Source organism: Tarenaya hassleriana, unplaced genomic scaffold (assembly GCF_000463585.1).
Source record: "Tarenaya hassleriana unplaced genomic scaffold, ASM46358v1 Cleome7, whole genome shotgun sequence".
Lineage (NCBI taxonomy): Eukaryota > Viridiplantae > Streptophyta > Magnoliopsida > Brassicales > Cleomaceae > Tarenaya > Tarenaya hassleriana.
Window position 1 is genome coordinate 179,047 of NW_010969548.1, and position 13,630 is coordinate 192,676.

The 13,630-nt window shown below is 34.5% G+C and overlaps 2 protein-coding genes across 2 annotated transcripts; both read right to left on the reverse strand.

Moving 5' to 3' along the window:
- Positions 1–711: 711 nt before the first annotated feature.
- On the reverse strand, positions 712–8,806 carry LOC104800443 (nuclear cap-binding protein subunit 1). Its single transcript, XM_010523240.1, has 19 exons — positions 8,657–8,806; positions 8,403–8,462; positions 7,839–7,895; positions 7,074–7,145; positions 6,884–6,946; positions 6,512–6,688; positions 6,074–6,205; positions 5,783–5,849; positions 5,415–5,614; positions 5,107–5,177; positions 4,634–4,718; positions 4,386–4,454; positions 4,167–4,285; positions 3,564–3,702; positions 2,495–2,995; positions 2,056–2,355; positions 1,558–1,736; positions 1,314–1,425; positions 712–1,088 (listed from the first exon to the last, which is right to left on the reverse strand). The coding sequence occupies exons 1-19, from the start codon at positions 8,738–8,740 to the stop codon at positions 972–974; spliced, it is 2,604 nt and encodes an 867-aa protein (XP_010521542.1). The 5' UTR covers positions 8,741–8,806; the 3' UTR covers positions 712–971.
- Positions 8,807–11,770: 2,964 nt separating this feature from the next.
- LOC104800444 lies at positions 11,771–12,775 on the reverse strand. The gene is made up of 2 exons (XM_010523241.1): positions 12,457–12,775; positions 11,771–11,860 (listed from the first exon to the last, which is right to left on the reverse strand). The coding sequence occupies exons 1-2, from the start codon at positions 12,773–12,775 to the stop codon at positions 11,838–11,840; spliced, it is 342 nt and encodes a 113-aa protein (XP_010521543.1). The 3' UTR covers positions 11,771–11,837.
- Between the last annotated feature and the right edge of the window lie 855 nt (positions 12,776–13,630).

The window sequence follows — 13,630 nt, forward strand, 5'->3', positions numbered from 1 at the left end:
TATCTTGATGGACCACATTATATTGAGGAAAAAAAAAAGACAGAGTTAAGGGGATAATTACAAAAGATTCAAGCTGGGACAGCAAAATCTTGAGAAGACAAAAGACTGACTTGAGACGTATTTGACTTGAAAGGATGAACTCAAGACTGAAGTCCGATGTTATTTCATGAAGGGTTTATGATTCTTCTTCACCCTAAACCCCATTTCATGGATTTAATATAATATAATATGAATCTCCATATTTCATTCATGCTGATTAAGTTTCACACCCAACAGTTGGTGGAGCAGTGGATGAGATGTGACAAAATCATCTTCAAAATTCGATTCTATATGTGGAGAGGGATGTGATTTCTAGAGTAAAATGATCCATATACAAATATTGGTCTCAGACCTAGGGTGGATATAGCCGAACCGAAAACCATCCTGGTTATCAAAAAAAAAAAGTTTCACCGATGATGAAAATATCATAATTGAGTTTTAAGATTTTATTCATTTGGTCTATAGCTATTACAATTTGATGGAAACCATTTTAAAAAAACCATTTTTATTATTAATGATAAACTTTCTAAAAAATTTATCATTTTTTAAAACCTATTAATCAAAATTTTAATATATTTAATCTAGTTGTAGATTCAAAAGAGAGATTATACACATATATACCAAGTTTGAGGAAGTTTGCGCTTCAATCAGTCATACCCCCCAGACAAGACATAAGCAACAACACTAAATCGCTCTCTTTGCAGAATCAGTGAACTCTAAGAGATCTATCCTCAAAACTGGTCTAAAAATACAACAAAGCAAAAAAAAAAAAAGTCACAAAGTAGTTGAAATCACCAAAGCTCAAAGTTTATGGAACAATGTCGAATGTGAAGTATCCTACAGTTCGAGATCTATGGAAACAGTGATGATCTGATTCACACCAACCAAGAGACAGTATATTCTCAAAGCTGATACCTTCATACAGAACAGCATCAGCTTGATGAAACCTCCTCTATGCGCATACCCGAATAAACCGCTTCCAGAAAAAGAGGATGAACTTCTTCTCTCGAGAATACATCCGAATCCAGCCTCTCCATGTGAGGCCAAATCTGAAACACAGACGCAGAATTTAGATTTTTTGGTTATGCAAAAGTGATTTCCAGGGCATTTGTTGTTCCGGCCGATCGAATAAGAATGGTTCTGGGAGTTTGAACAAATAAATCAAACTGGCAATTACGCCGATGAATATGTCATGAGCAGAAGCTTTTTTCAATCAAAGGCTGAGTTGCGAGCAGTGGACTCGGATTCAGATAAGCGAGTGTTTGTTCCTATACCTCGGAGGCGTATTGCCTTGTGAATGCCTTGAGATAGCCAAGTGTTGACAAGCACCATTGTTCTCTTTCTCCAACTTTGTAGAGACTCTCTGATTTGTCCCCCTTGGACTCACTGGTCATGTTTTACCAGCAATAAACGGTTTTTACTCGCGAGTTCAAGTTGTAAAAAAAATCCAACTAGAAAAATGAAGCACGAGAACAGCAAAAAAAAAAGAAGGGTCTAGAGGAATGAGAATTAAAGTACCTTTTCTTCGTGTTACCATTCTCATTGTCCACCTCCATTGCAGAGGGCTCCTCAAGGTCCACCGCCATAAACTCTTCACCAATAGATTTTAGTTCCTGCAATGTTCTGGCCTTTGACGGATCTGGGAGTCGTTCCTTTAAGACAGCCATGAAACTCTGGTACACCAAGAGTAGCAGACTCTATGCACAATAAAAAATTTATAAGTTGCAGAAAACGAAGATAGATATATAAGCAGCAGCACTAAAACGGAGAATATCATAACAAGTCCAACAACAAAAGCAATCTATTATTAGAATTCTTGGTAGTGGATGATCCAGTGCAAGTTAGAGACGGTGGGATCTTACAAATATAAGATTTTTTTACCAGTAATAAATAAAGGACCATTACATGTAAAATCCACAGGTACCTTAAACCTATTAGAGTACAAATAATTAAAAATAAACAGTGGCACCAAAATGAAAATGAAAAGAATGATAAGAACGCATCTTCTAGTCATACCTCGTTTTCAGCAAGAGCTCTATTAAGTAGAGCCTCTTTTGCCTCTATTGAATCCCGGAGAGATACTTCTTCTTCCATTGCTTTTTCAGCCTGCGATTTCAAACGCTTCATCTTCGCCGGATTATCACCAACAACAGGCTCACCCTCTACCAGAGAAAGCTTGGTTTCTGCTGCCTCCAACTCTGCTTTTGCCTTTGCTGCAGCTTTTTCAACTACCAAAAGATTTTTACTAAGGTTTGATATTTCTTTCTTTAGATCAGATGTACGATTATACGTCTTGCTCAGAGCATTCCCAAGAATCTGCAAGAGCAAGAAATATAAGCCAGACAAGGAACAGTACATTTACAGAAACCAGGTAGTTATGTTGTATCTGAAAACAAGAAAATTCTAGAATCTTGTACTCCAAGGACAGAGATTAACATAGAAAGCAACAACTAACCTCCCACGGCCGATCAGAGACATGAAATTGATCTACATTTTCCGAAGAGAAAACCCATCTGACAATTGCCTGATTTGATAAGAGTCTATATCCCATCATTCTATCAATCGCCACTGCTGTCATTTGTGCATTGTTCTTCCAGTAAGTACTGATTTCAGATATTAACATAACTTGTTTATCGTTGTCAGGACATAATTTTGCAAATACTTGGCCGTATCGCTCCAGAACGATGATCAAATGAGTAAAACTTTTTGACCCAATGTCCAGTAAGGTTTGCACGACTACTGCAAGAGTAACTTCAAAACCTTGAGCTGGATAGACACTCTCTTCAACCCAAGATATTATGTCACGTGCAGTTTGCTTTCCCTTAACCATGCTATTCAAGTCTGCAGAGAGTTGATGTTCTTCAGTTTTCTCTTTACCATCTTCGAAGGAGTACTTGAAATTCGGACCACCCTTTGGTGGAAGCAATTCTTCAAGAGCACTAGCATTTTCAACGCTCTGTCGACACAAATGGTGTAGGAAGAATAACTTTGATAGCGGATAACTAAACATCATATCGAACTCAAACTAAAATGTCATACACTCTGAAAAATGGAACAGTAAAATTTCAATCTTAGGCCAAGTATAAAACAAGATATGATGCTAGAAATATGGCAACCATCCCCTTGAAACTTTTCCGACTACAGTTATCACCTAATAAAAATGTTCTCTTGACAACTTCTTAGTATAAAAAGGAACTAAAACTCTTTTAATATTTTTTCTCACAAAAAAAGGGTACACATACAAATTTTTAGACCGACACTGTTCTAATAAGAAGCGATACAGTCAACATCTTTGACCTCTTGATATTCTGTACCAATTAGACCTAGATTCACCAAGCTTAACAATATCAGTAAGAATTGCAATTGTGTCACAAAATTTAAATGATGGCAGGATGCTAAATCTTGGTCGAAAGGAAGATCAACTCCATGTCAAATCATAACCCAAGCATTACAAATCTGGAAAAAATAATATAACTATAAATCTTAAGATAGAGAGGAAAGAATTCAAGCATTTGATCTGTTACCTGCTTAATTTTATCCCAATATGACAAGCGTACTTCTCTTTGCAAAACCTCCTGGACAAATACACGCTGAGGGGCCCATTTTGGAAGGTCTAAGACATGAGCCCACTCTTCCCAGGGCCAGATGAATTGGAAATTGGATCTGTTGAGCATAGTAATAATTGGCAGAAGAGATGAATTCAAACTAGATAGTGAACTTCGAGTCATCAAGAGCTGATTCTCAAAGTATCATCAAATCACACATTCATACATATAATGCCTCTCAAAAATCTAACGTCGGCTGAACAAAATGTAACTAAACTTCACCCAGACTTTATAATCTAAAGTGTGAAGAAAAAAGTCTGTCTCAAGTTAAAATGAATTTACAGAAACATGCATTTCTAGTTCTGTTTCTTAGTTAACCCTCAAGCGAAATTCACAAAAATGTTTTTGGTACAAAGACAAGTTTACTCTATTGAGTTAACATGACTGGAAAAGATCAGAGATCCAACGTATATTTTCATTAGAAACTGGACCATCCAGACAGAGTTCTACAATGAAGCAACTATAGAAAATTCAACAATCAAAAGGTAAGAAAATGAAAAAGGTTTAACAGTGTTGACTTACAAATGGTGTGAAAACCAGAGAATAAGGCGTGTTCTACACTCCATATCCAAGTCTGCAATTTTCTCGAAAAGCGCACGAACAGCACCCGCTACGACAGCAGGAAAGGCACCAGGAAGAGCCTAAAATCCATAATTAGAAATTATGAAATTATGTAGTTGAAGGAAATGAAACACCTATCGACAAGCCATCAAATAATCAGACTAGTCTGTGTTGTGTTACCTTACAAAGATCCATAATTATGAGTGTATAATATAGAGTCTTGAATGGTGGTCGTGGTAGCAGAAGTAACTGCACCAACAGTGGATCCAAGTGTTATCACAAAACCAGGCCTTGAAAACAAATTATGCCAAGGAAAAAAGGTGTTTTATTTATCTAATAAGAGTGGTATAGCTAACAATTCCATATACAATATAGAAACATCATAATTGTTCTCCAATGTGTGCAAATTAAAATGAAACGAACTTTACCTGAGAAAATATCGTCTCTGCCATAAGATACTCATACCGGAAAGGCACGGGGAGACTGACCATATAGGAGGCACACTCTCTTCGACTAGCTTTGCATGAATTATGGAAGAGTTTAATAAAATGTATCAAAGATACAACACATTGAATGTAATCAGTATCAGACTAAAGCTCGGACCAAGCAGAGAAACTATAGGCTTAAGATAATTCTACAATTATATGCTCAGAAAGAAAGTTATGAGCTTCTTTTGTTCTTTTCTAGCCTTATTCTACTTTGGAGATTGCATCCACAGCCATAACTCGAAATAAAGAGACCACATGATCAACTTGAACAGACTAAGAGTACAAAATGAAGCTATATAATAATTTTTTTTTTTAAAAACAGCAAACACGGAAAGTCTACCCTCTACCCTGCAGGAAAAGCAGTACGAAATAAAGAAAATTCAAGAGCACTCAAACTTAAGGAAGATACAAACCTGCCATTAAAATAAAGGAGCACATCCAGCAAATACTCTTGTACTACAAAGCGATCAATAGGTTGTAAATCCTGAAAACTAAATAATCTTAGGATCGGATGAAAAAGTGGAAAAAAAAGGAATATAAAACCCATTTAGGAGCATCCACAATCTATAAGATAATAAATCAAATGAAATAAAAGAGCATAATATAGATAAAAAGTGAGGTCATCAGTAAAATAATGCAATAGATTTTCAAAAAGCCCAAATCGATACCAGGAATAAAACCCTTTATACATGAGCATTGAGATCTTAAAGCAGGTTAGCACCTCAGTTTTACCGGCCGGAAATATATTCAGCCTGCGGATCCTCTGAGGATATCTCATCTCAGCCTCATGCTTTTGTTCGCCGGTTATAATTCTTGAAAGTTTTGCAGGTGGAGCCGGTTGCTCCGGGCATTTGATGGGGCCAAGCTCATGAGATTTTCCAGCAACCAGCTGTGCTTCAAATGAGAGATGAGGCCTTGGAACTAGCAAGTTGAAACGGTATCAAATTGTCACAAATAATAGTACACAAGTCCCCTTATTATCAAATGAACTGATTAACTTACAAGTTGAAAGTGAATGTAAACGGGAAAACTAAAGGACTGTGTCTTAGCTAAAACAAGGCTAATGAAAACCATAAGAAATATGCATACCACTATCAAGTTTCCATCCGTTCGCAGCTAGAGCCTGTATCTGGTCCCATAGATCCTCCACGAAGTCCTGAAGAAATAACAATATAGAAAAAATAACGAAGCAAACCTGGAGCTACCATGCAAAATTAAGTATAACCAAATACTCATCAAAGAGAGAAAAAAAGCAAAGAGTGAAAAATATTAGACAAATATATGAACGTTTAAATGCATTCTACTATGAAATCTGATGAGGCTACACAAAAAGAAAAAGCAACCAAATTTCCAGAATCATATGCTTAAAAGGAACCAAACCTTCTCTGCCAGACTGTTTCCAGACTCATCATCATTTTGGAAGAAGGATAACCCAGAGTCAGATGAATGCTTTCGAATGCTTAGATAGGCTTGTATCCCAACTATGATTCTTTCCATCTCATCAGGAACTTGCTGAAAGAAGTTGTGAAAGGAAAAATAAGATACAAATAAAAGCAAACATAAAAGTGATATTATAGCGAGTAAATATAAAAAGAAGTAACCAGTTGTGCAACCAATGCTATGCAAACCAAAATAAAACTAAACTAGTAGTCTTTCTAGAATGAAAATTGAAGTTAATAAAACTCTGATAGAATACTGACACATGAATCCAAAAGCAATTATATCAACATCATTAAATAGTTGGAAGCATATGTTTCTGAACATAAACAGATTTAAATCTATCGACAACTTCCCAGATGTAATAAAGCAGAGGAGTACCTCGGCAAGTTCAGCTCCTCCCCATGGAAGACTGGACAAGATGCATACTACATAAAAGTCCGCCTGGGCCTGCCACGATGGGTTTGCTTTCTCTTCATCCACAGTCGTGGCAGCAGATGATAGCAGAGTCTCAAACACAACAACCACAGAACCAGGTTGAAGAACCTTACTGGACAGCTAAAGAGACCAAATAAAACATGTTATAAACTTATTTTTTTTAAAAACACCTCAAAATGTTCTGCACTAGAACCACTAGTATGCATCTTTAGATGCTTCATAGTTTCCAATTGTTCCCAAGCTTTGGCACATGAATGTCATAACACAGCCTATCCAATTCAACAAATAAAAGTGCACTAAGGCTAGTAAACGTACCAGGGCAGTCAGAAAGCGCAACAATATACGGATCTTGTCACAATTGCCAGAATCTAAAGCAGCCTGAAGTTTTAATCACAGCAAAAGCAGTCATATTACAAAAAAAAAAAAAACAGCCACACCAACTGCTATTTTGCTCATATGACAACCAAAAGTTCTCTTCAATCATGAATAAAGACAATTTACTCGCCTGGAATTCAGTTTGGATACTTTCCACCATCTTCTTCACAAAATCTTCATTCTCCAAGTTCAACAAACCAACCTGAAATATGTGCAGTGAGATCTCACAAAATCATTCGGAAACTAATCCTCGTTACGAATTGCGCTGGGTTCTATGGGGAATAGGGTATATATGAATTAGTTCAGTCCAGAATCATTAATATCAAAAGTAGGAAAGGGGAACCACAACATGCTGCTGTGTCCATCCACAAGCATACTCATATAGATGCAACAATAATTTAATCCAAACTCAAGAAATTTATGCTATAAAAATATCAAAGGGGGTTTCTTCAGAACACAGAAACAGGAAATTTTACATCTGACGGCTGGAAAACAACACTAGTCAGTACCACATTGAGTGAAGTGGATATCTATATTACCCAACATGCTAGAAATAAAACATCCCACCTTAAGGAGGATTTCATCAGTCTTAAGATTTCCGAATGAGCATTGCTCCCAAGTTATCTCTTGATTATTGCATCTGTGCCATTACTATATTTCATATGTATCAAAATCCACATACAGTATATAGATCCAGACTCCACATATTTGTGTGCGCCTTTGTCAAAGAAAGCTAGAGCCTCGACAGAAAATCTTAGTCCAAGTAAAAACTGGTCCGGTCAGTACTAATAAGTCTAATACATAATTACATACCCACACATATTACAATAAATGAAAGCTTTCAAAATGCAAAGTCATATAATGGACACACAAATTCGTTGAAAAAGGCACTTACCAAAGTCGCATATAGGGGAATCTTGTGAGGCAATTGTTCGGCACATTGGAGAAGAAACTGGCCCCAAAAAAAGAAAAGAACAGTAGGCCCAAATAGTGAGAACTCTTGGAATGCAGAAAAAAACGAGTTTCGAGGTAAAAATTATAATAGCCGATTGGGATACACCTAAGCATTAGTACTAATTATGTTTCTAGAGAAATAAGGAAATGCAGATACAAGGATATAAGTCTTCGCTTCCAAGAGCTTAATATCTCCCACAGGGGGAACAAACAACCCTAAGGATAAGAAGCAACACTTATGACGGTACAAGGCTAGAAACTCTGTAATGTTTACTCATTGCAAACTAAACAGGAGAATCCCGCATAGCATAGGACAACACGAAAGCTAGATAAGAATCTGATAAAGACTAGAAAATTTGAATCTATGCTGTTCAAATGCAGGCTCAACAGAAAAGGAATAGGTATCACAAAAATCACAGCACAGGCTACACGACCCACTCAATAGAAACACAAATCTTGATCACTACTATTGCTGGTTATATTTTCGGACATCATGGGGACTTACAGACAATACTTCATCCCCAGAACGGTCAATTTCTCTTCTTATAACACCAAAACATGTCTCCTGCGCATTCGTAAACAGAAAAGTTCAGGAAACGAAAAACGCACACACACACACACACAACTCAAAAGATCAACAGCAAGTATCAAGCAACCGCCATTAATAAACAACCAAGGTAGAAACAAAGGTACCCAGGTAGTGAAATTAGGGTGTAGGAAACGACGATTTTTAGAGAGAGAGAGAGAGAGAGAACTGACGATATGTTCTTTGGCGTCCGAAGAGGTGCCGTATTCCGGACCATTTTCGCCGATTCGAAGGAGAAGGGTCTTCCAATTGCTCATTCTTCCCGGTGGAAAGGAGATGACGGAGAGAATTTGGGAGGGTTTTTGAGTCGAACCCCCTGTCCGTAGAATTAGTAATGACTCTGTTTCCGGGTTGTAAACGGGTACCAGTCCGACCCGTTTTTTTAGCCACCACTCCGTCGTTTAAAAAATTTAGGGAAATCACACAAAAAATACCTTTTAACTTTTCAATTTTTCTATAAAATAACCTAAACTCTATTTTTTTAAATAAAATACGAACTTAAAAAAACTTGACTGAGTAAAAAATTTTATAAAATTTGTTATTTTAAACTCAATTAGTGACGTGGAAATTTGTAACTTTGATTGAGTAATGATGACGTATATGATTCGATCAAATCATAAATTGATACATATGATATCGGGATATCACGTTATCCGTTGGGTTTAGTTTTTATTTAGCAAAAATAAAAGTTCAGATTTTTTATGAGAAAATTAAAAAGTTTGGGTATTGTTTTGGATTTTTCCAAGAATTTAGTTCTAAGTGAATCAATAAAAACCCTCATTTCATCCATTTAATTTGTGGATGTACACCATTTTTTCCCCGTTCTAGAAAAAATATATTTTTAATCATTTGAAAATATCAAATATAAATACATTTTTATACCGATGGACGAATCATCTTTATTTTCTCTTATTTTATGAAAATTAAAACCATCCTTATAAAATATGAAATTTGATTTGAAATTATGGATAGTTAATAAATTAATTGAATATTATTAAAATATTATTTTTTTTACTTTTAAATTAATTTGATCAACAGATCTTTTATAATAATCGATCATATACTCGAAGTTAAGGAATTTTCTCTCTCTCCATCCGCATTTTTTAAGATAAAAAAGGTGACATGATGTAATCGAATCATGTTGACATGCCAATTACTAAAAGGTTAATTATATATTTGACATTATAATCGATAATGTTTGCATTAATATGCAATTTTTGTGTTATTTGGGCATCATGGAAAAATAAATCATTTGAACAAAAATATAGTAGTTGCTAGATACAACATTGGTCGAAATCATTGGATATATGTGTTTTATTCCTTGAAATGCACTCAACAATAACATTTCGAATTATTTATGATAAATATATACAAAAAATATATCAATTTTTTTGGGCGTATGAACTTATGAAATATATGGGTGACAACTAGATTGGATTATCTCTAACTATAATGACCACGTGAATATATCATGCTTAAAGAAACTCGAACCAGTAAACTATCATGGCAAATATTTTTATGAATACTAATACATATTTTAACAAAAAAAAAAGGAATACTAATACATATGTTTAAAAGAACAAAATATCCCATATAAACCCATGTGTTTGTTATTAACTACCGTTATGATACACGATTTAAAAAAAAAAATCTAAAAAAAAATAAGATACTGGTTATCTATTCTTAATTTAAAATCATGAATTTTATAAAGATTTAACATCCTTTATTAATTGACTGTGTCATTTTAAAAAACAAATTGTAATATTTCGTGTATCTTTTTAAAGTACGATAAAATTCACTTTTTATTATTTTTTGTATAAATTTTAAAGTTTTTATATATTTTTATGATATTTAGAATTTAGATTAAAAAACTCGTGTATTTATATAAATTTTGGTTAGAGATGCGAGAAAGAGAAAGAGAAATATGCATACTTCCACATTTTATGCCGCGTTGAACCCTGGCCGCGCACGTTCTTGCAACAAAGACAACTTTCTCCATGCTAACGAGCTTTTCGATGCCCGGACGGAGTCATGCGTTTGCATACACGCAAGGCAGGTCCAATCATTTCACGGCGCCGCAACAATCGTCAGAAGGAGACGGCACTTTCGCTCCACCAGGCTTCACGGATTGGCCAGCACGCATATTGTGCCGAGGCCCAGACTACGACTCGACCAATGCTAACCAGATCATGATCCCCATGGCCATACGGGCTTTGAGAGGTCCGTCTGTCCACTCGCCATTTCTTTCTTGTATATTTTTATTTCCATTTGTTTTTCCTTGAAAAAAATGAAGTTTGATGTGAGTGAGTTGTCTTCTTCTCCGCGTTCCCGATTTATAGATGAAGGATCCTTATCATGGACCGAAAAAGATACGTTACTGGCATTTTCATAAAATTTTGTTTCTTTTTATGTTTGATTATCGTAAATATTTTGTTTCTTATTATGTTGCATTTAAATAGTTTTAAAAAAAATGAATGAGAAAGGAAAAGGAAAATGTATTCTATAAATATGTAATTTTTTGTAAAGAAAACTAATAAAGATCGATATTCTCACGGCAAAAGTTTTTTATATTTCTTTTATTGAAATAGCAAGACTTATTTGTTTTCAATTTTCTATTTTTTGTGTTGCTTGTCTCCATCTGCAAGGCCCTGTATTGGATTTTTTTTTTCTTTCTAACTTTGTATTGCAAGGATTTATTTCTATATATGGAAACAATTTCATCGATAAGAAGATCTGATTACACAATTTTCAAGTGTTCAAATTGGAATATAATACTCTATCCATTTCAAAATATTTGTAGTTTTAGGTTATTTTCTATATTTCAAAATATTTGTAGTTTTACATTTTCAATACATTTTTTTAATAATAGTTTCCAATTTTATCTCTACCAAATTCTAATATATTATTAATGATTGCATTATTTTTATCATCAAATAAAGGTATATAGGTATATGTGATTTTTTATCTATTTTCTTAAAAATTGTGAAACAATCTAAAACAACAAATATTTTGAAACGGATGGAGTAACATCTGTCATAAAACTTTAATTTGCTGAATTTATTAAGAATTTTCTCTTTCTCCATCCGTATTATTTTGAGACGAAAAGGGTGAGATGATGTGATAGAATCATGTTGACATGCCAATTACTAAAATATTAATTATTTATTGACATTATAACCGATAATGTTAATTGCAATAATTGCATTAATATGCAACTTTTGTGTTATTAGGGAATAATGAAAAATAAGCGATTTTAGCAAAAATATATAATTTATTCATCTTTGAGAGTGGATACAGCATTGGTCGGAATAATTGGACATGTGTGTTTTATTCCCTGAAATGCACTCTCTCATGTTACTGCGGTGGAACGGTGTAACCTGCAAAACGAAAACATTTTCGAATTATTTATGATAAATATGTTTATGATTATACATAAATAAACAAAAAATATTTCAAATTTTCGTGCGCATGAAACTTATGAAAAATATGGCTGATAACTAGATAGAATGATGCATAAAGAAACTTGAACTAGTAAACTGTCATGGCAAATGTTTTTATGAATATGAATTCATATGTTTAAAAGAACAAAATATCCCATACATATAAATACATGTATTTGTTATTAACTATCATGCTATAATACGCCAATTTTGTAAATAATTTCTCAAAAAAACATACGCGATTTTTTTAACCTACTTCACATTGAATTTTACAAAATAATTTAAGTTGTTTCTTAATTGATGTATAGTTTTTTGGGATCTTGTTAGAACATGTAAAATTCATTATTTTTAACCACAATTTGACAAAAAAAAAATCGTGCATCCGCTTATAAATATAAAGTTTGTGGTTTTTTTTTTGTTTGGAATATTAGAGTGTAGGTAATAATTTCGTGTATTAGTATTTACCATGTAAAAATTTTCGTTAGAATGCGAAAGGTGAAAAAAACAAGGAAGGGGAAAGAGAAGATGTATACTTCCACATTTCATGCCGGCTGGAACCGTGAGGCCGCAAGTCCTTGCAACATAGACAACTTTCTCTACGTTGACGAGCTTTTCGAGGCTCGGAGTCACGAGACTGCATACGCAAGGCACGTTCGCTCCTTTCACGGCACCGCAGCATTCGGCGGAAGGCGGCACCTTCGGTCCACCGCCCATCACGAATTGCTCGCACTTGGCCACGAGATCTGGAAGGGACAGCCCGCATTGTGCCGAAGCCGGGGCTACGGCCAGTGTTAACCAGATCATGACCCCCATGGCCAAGACCTTTGAGAAGTTCGTCTGTCCACTGGCCATTTCTTTCTTGTATATTTGTATTTTGACTTTTTTTTTATAAAAAAAAATCCTTGAAGAAAATAAACTTTTATGTGTTGGAGCTATCTCCTTCTTCATGTCCTCAATTTATAGATGAAGGAACCTTAGCATGAAAATCGAAAAGATACGCTAACGAGATTTTCATAAATTTGTTTCTTTTTATGTTGATTATCATACAAATTTGTTTCTTCTTATGTTGCATTTTAATAGGTACAAAATGATATATTAGCATTTTGTTGATTATGAATGAAAATGAAAAGGAAAATGATCAGAATAAGCATAAAACTTATCTAAAAATCCATATAAAAAAATTATCGAGGAAAAAAAATATATTTTGCAAATATACATTTTTAAGAAAACTAGTAGATCATTCTATAAAAATCGATATTCTCACGGTGAAAATTTTTCTATTTCTTTTTATTGGAATAGCAAAACTTATCTGTTTTCAATTTCTATTTTCTGTTTAGGGGTGGACGTTTCAATCTGTAACACGGGGGTTTGGGGTACCCGGCTTAACAAGTACCCGGAGAAAGGGTACCCGGATATTAACGATGATGAGACCGGGTTTAACGAGGCCGAGTTTTTGACCCCCGGGTCCGGATTCGGATTTCGATTAACTCTTAACGGGTACCCCGGGTACCCGGTATATTAATTAAAAATTAAAAATATCTTTATATTTATAACATTTATCTAAGATTTTAATAAATAATAAAATACCTTAGATAAATGTTATAAATATAAAGATATTTTTAATTTTTAATTAATATACCGGGTACCCGGGGTACCCGTTAAGAGTTAATCGAAATCCGAATCCGGACCCGGGGGTCAAAAACTCGG

Bases quoted from the DNA above. Each gene is read 5' to 3' on its own strand.
- LOC104800443 (XM_010523240.1), bottom strand. From the start codon at position 8,740: ATGAGCAATTGGAAGACCCTTCTCCTTCGAATCGGCGAAAATGGTCCG. The intron at 6,947-7,073 runs GCGAGTAAATTG...TTAAAACTTCAG, and splicing joins GTATCCAAACTGAATTCCAG to GCTGCTTTAGATTCTGGCAA. The intron at 5,615-5,782 runs GTATGCATATTT...TCAACTTGCTAG, and splicing joins CGGATGGAAACTTGATAGTG to TTCCAAGGCCTCATCTCTCA.
- LOC104800444 (XM_010523241.1), bottom strand. From the start codon at position 12,775: ATGGCCAGTGGACAGACGAACTTCTCAAAGGTCTTGGCCATGGGGGTC. The intron at 11,861-12,456 runs GTATACATCTTC...TTCGTTTTGCAG, and splicing joins AGCCGGCATGAAATGTGGAA to GTTACACCGTTCCACCGCAG.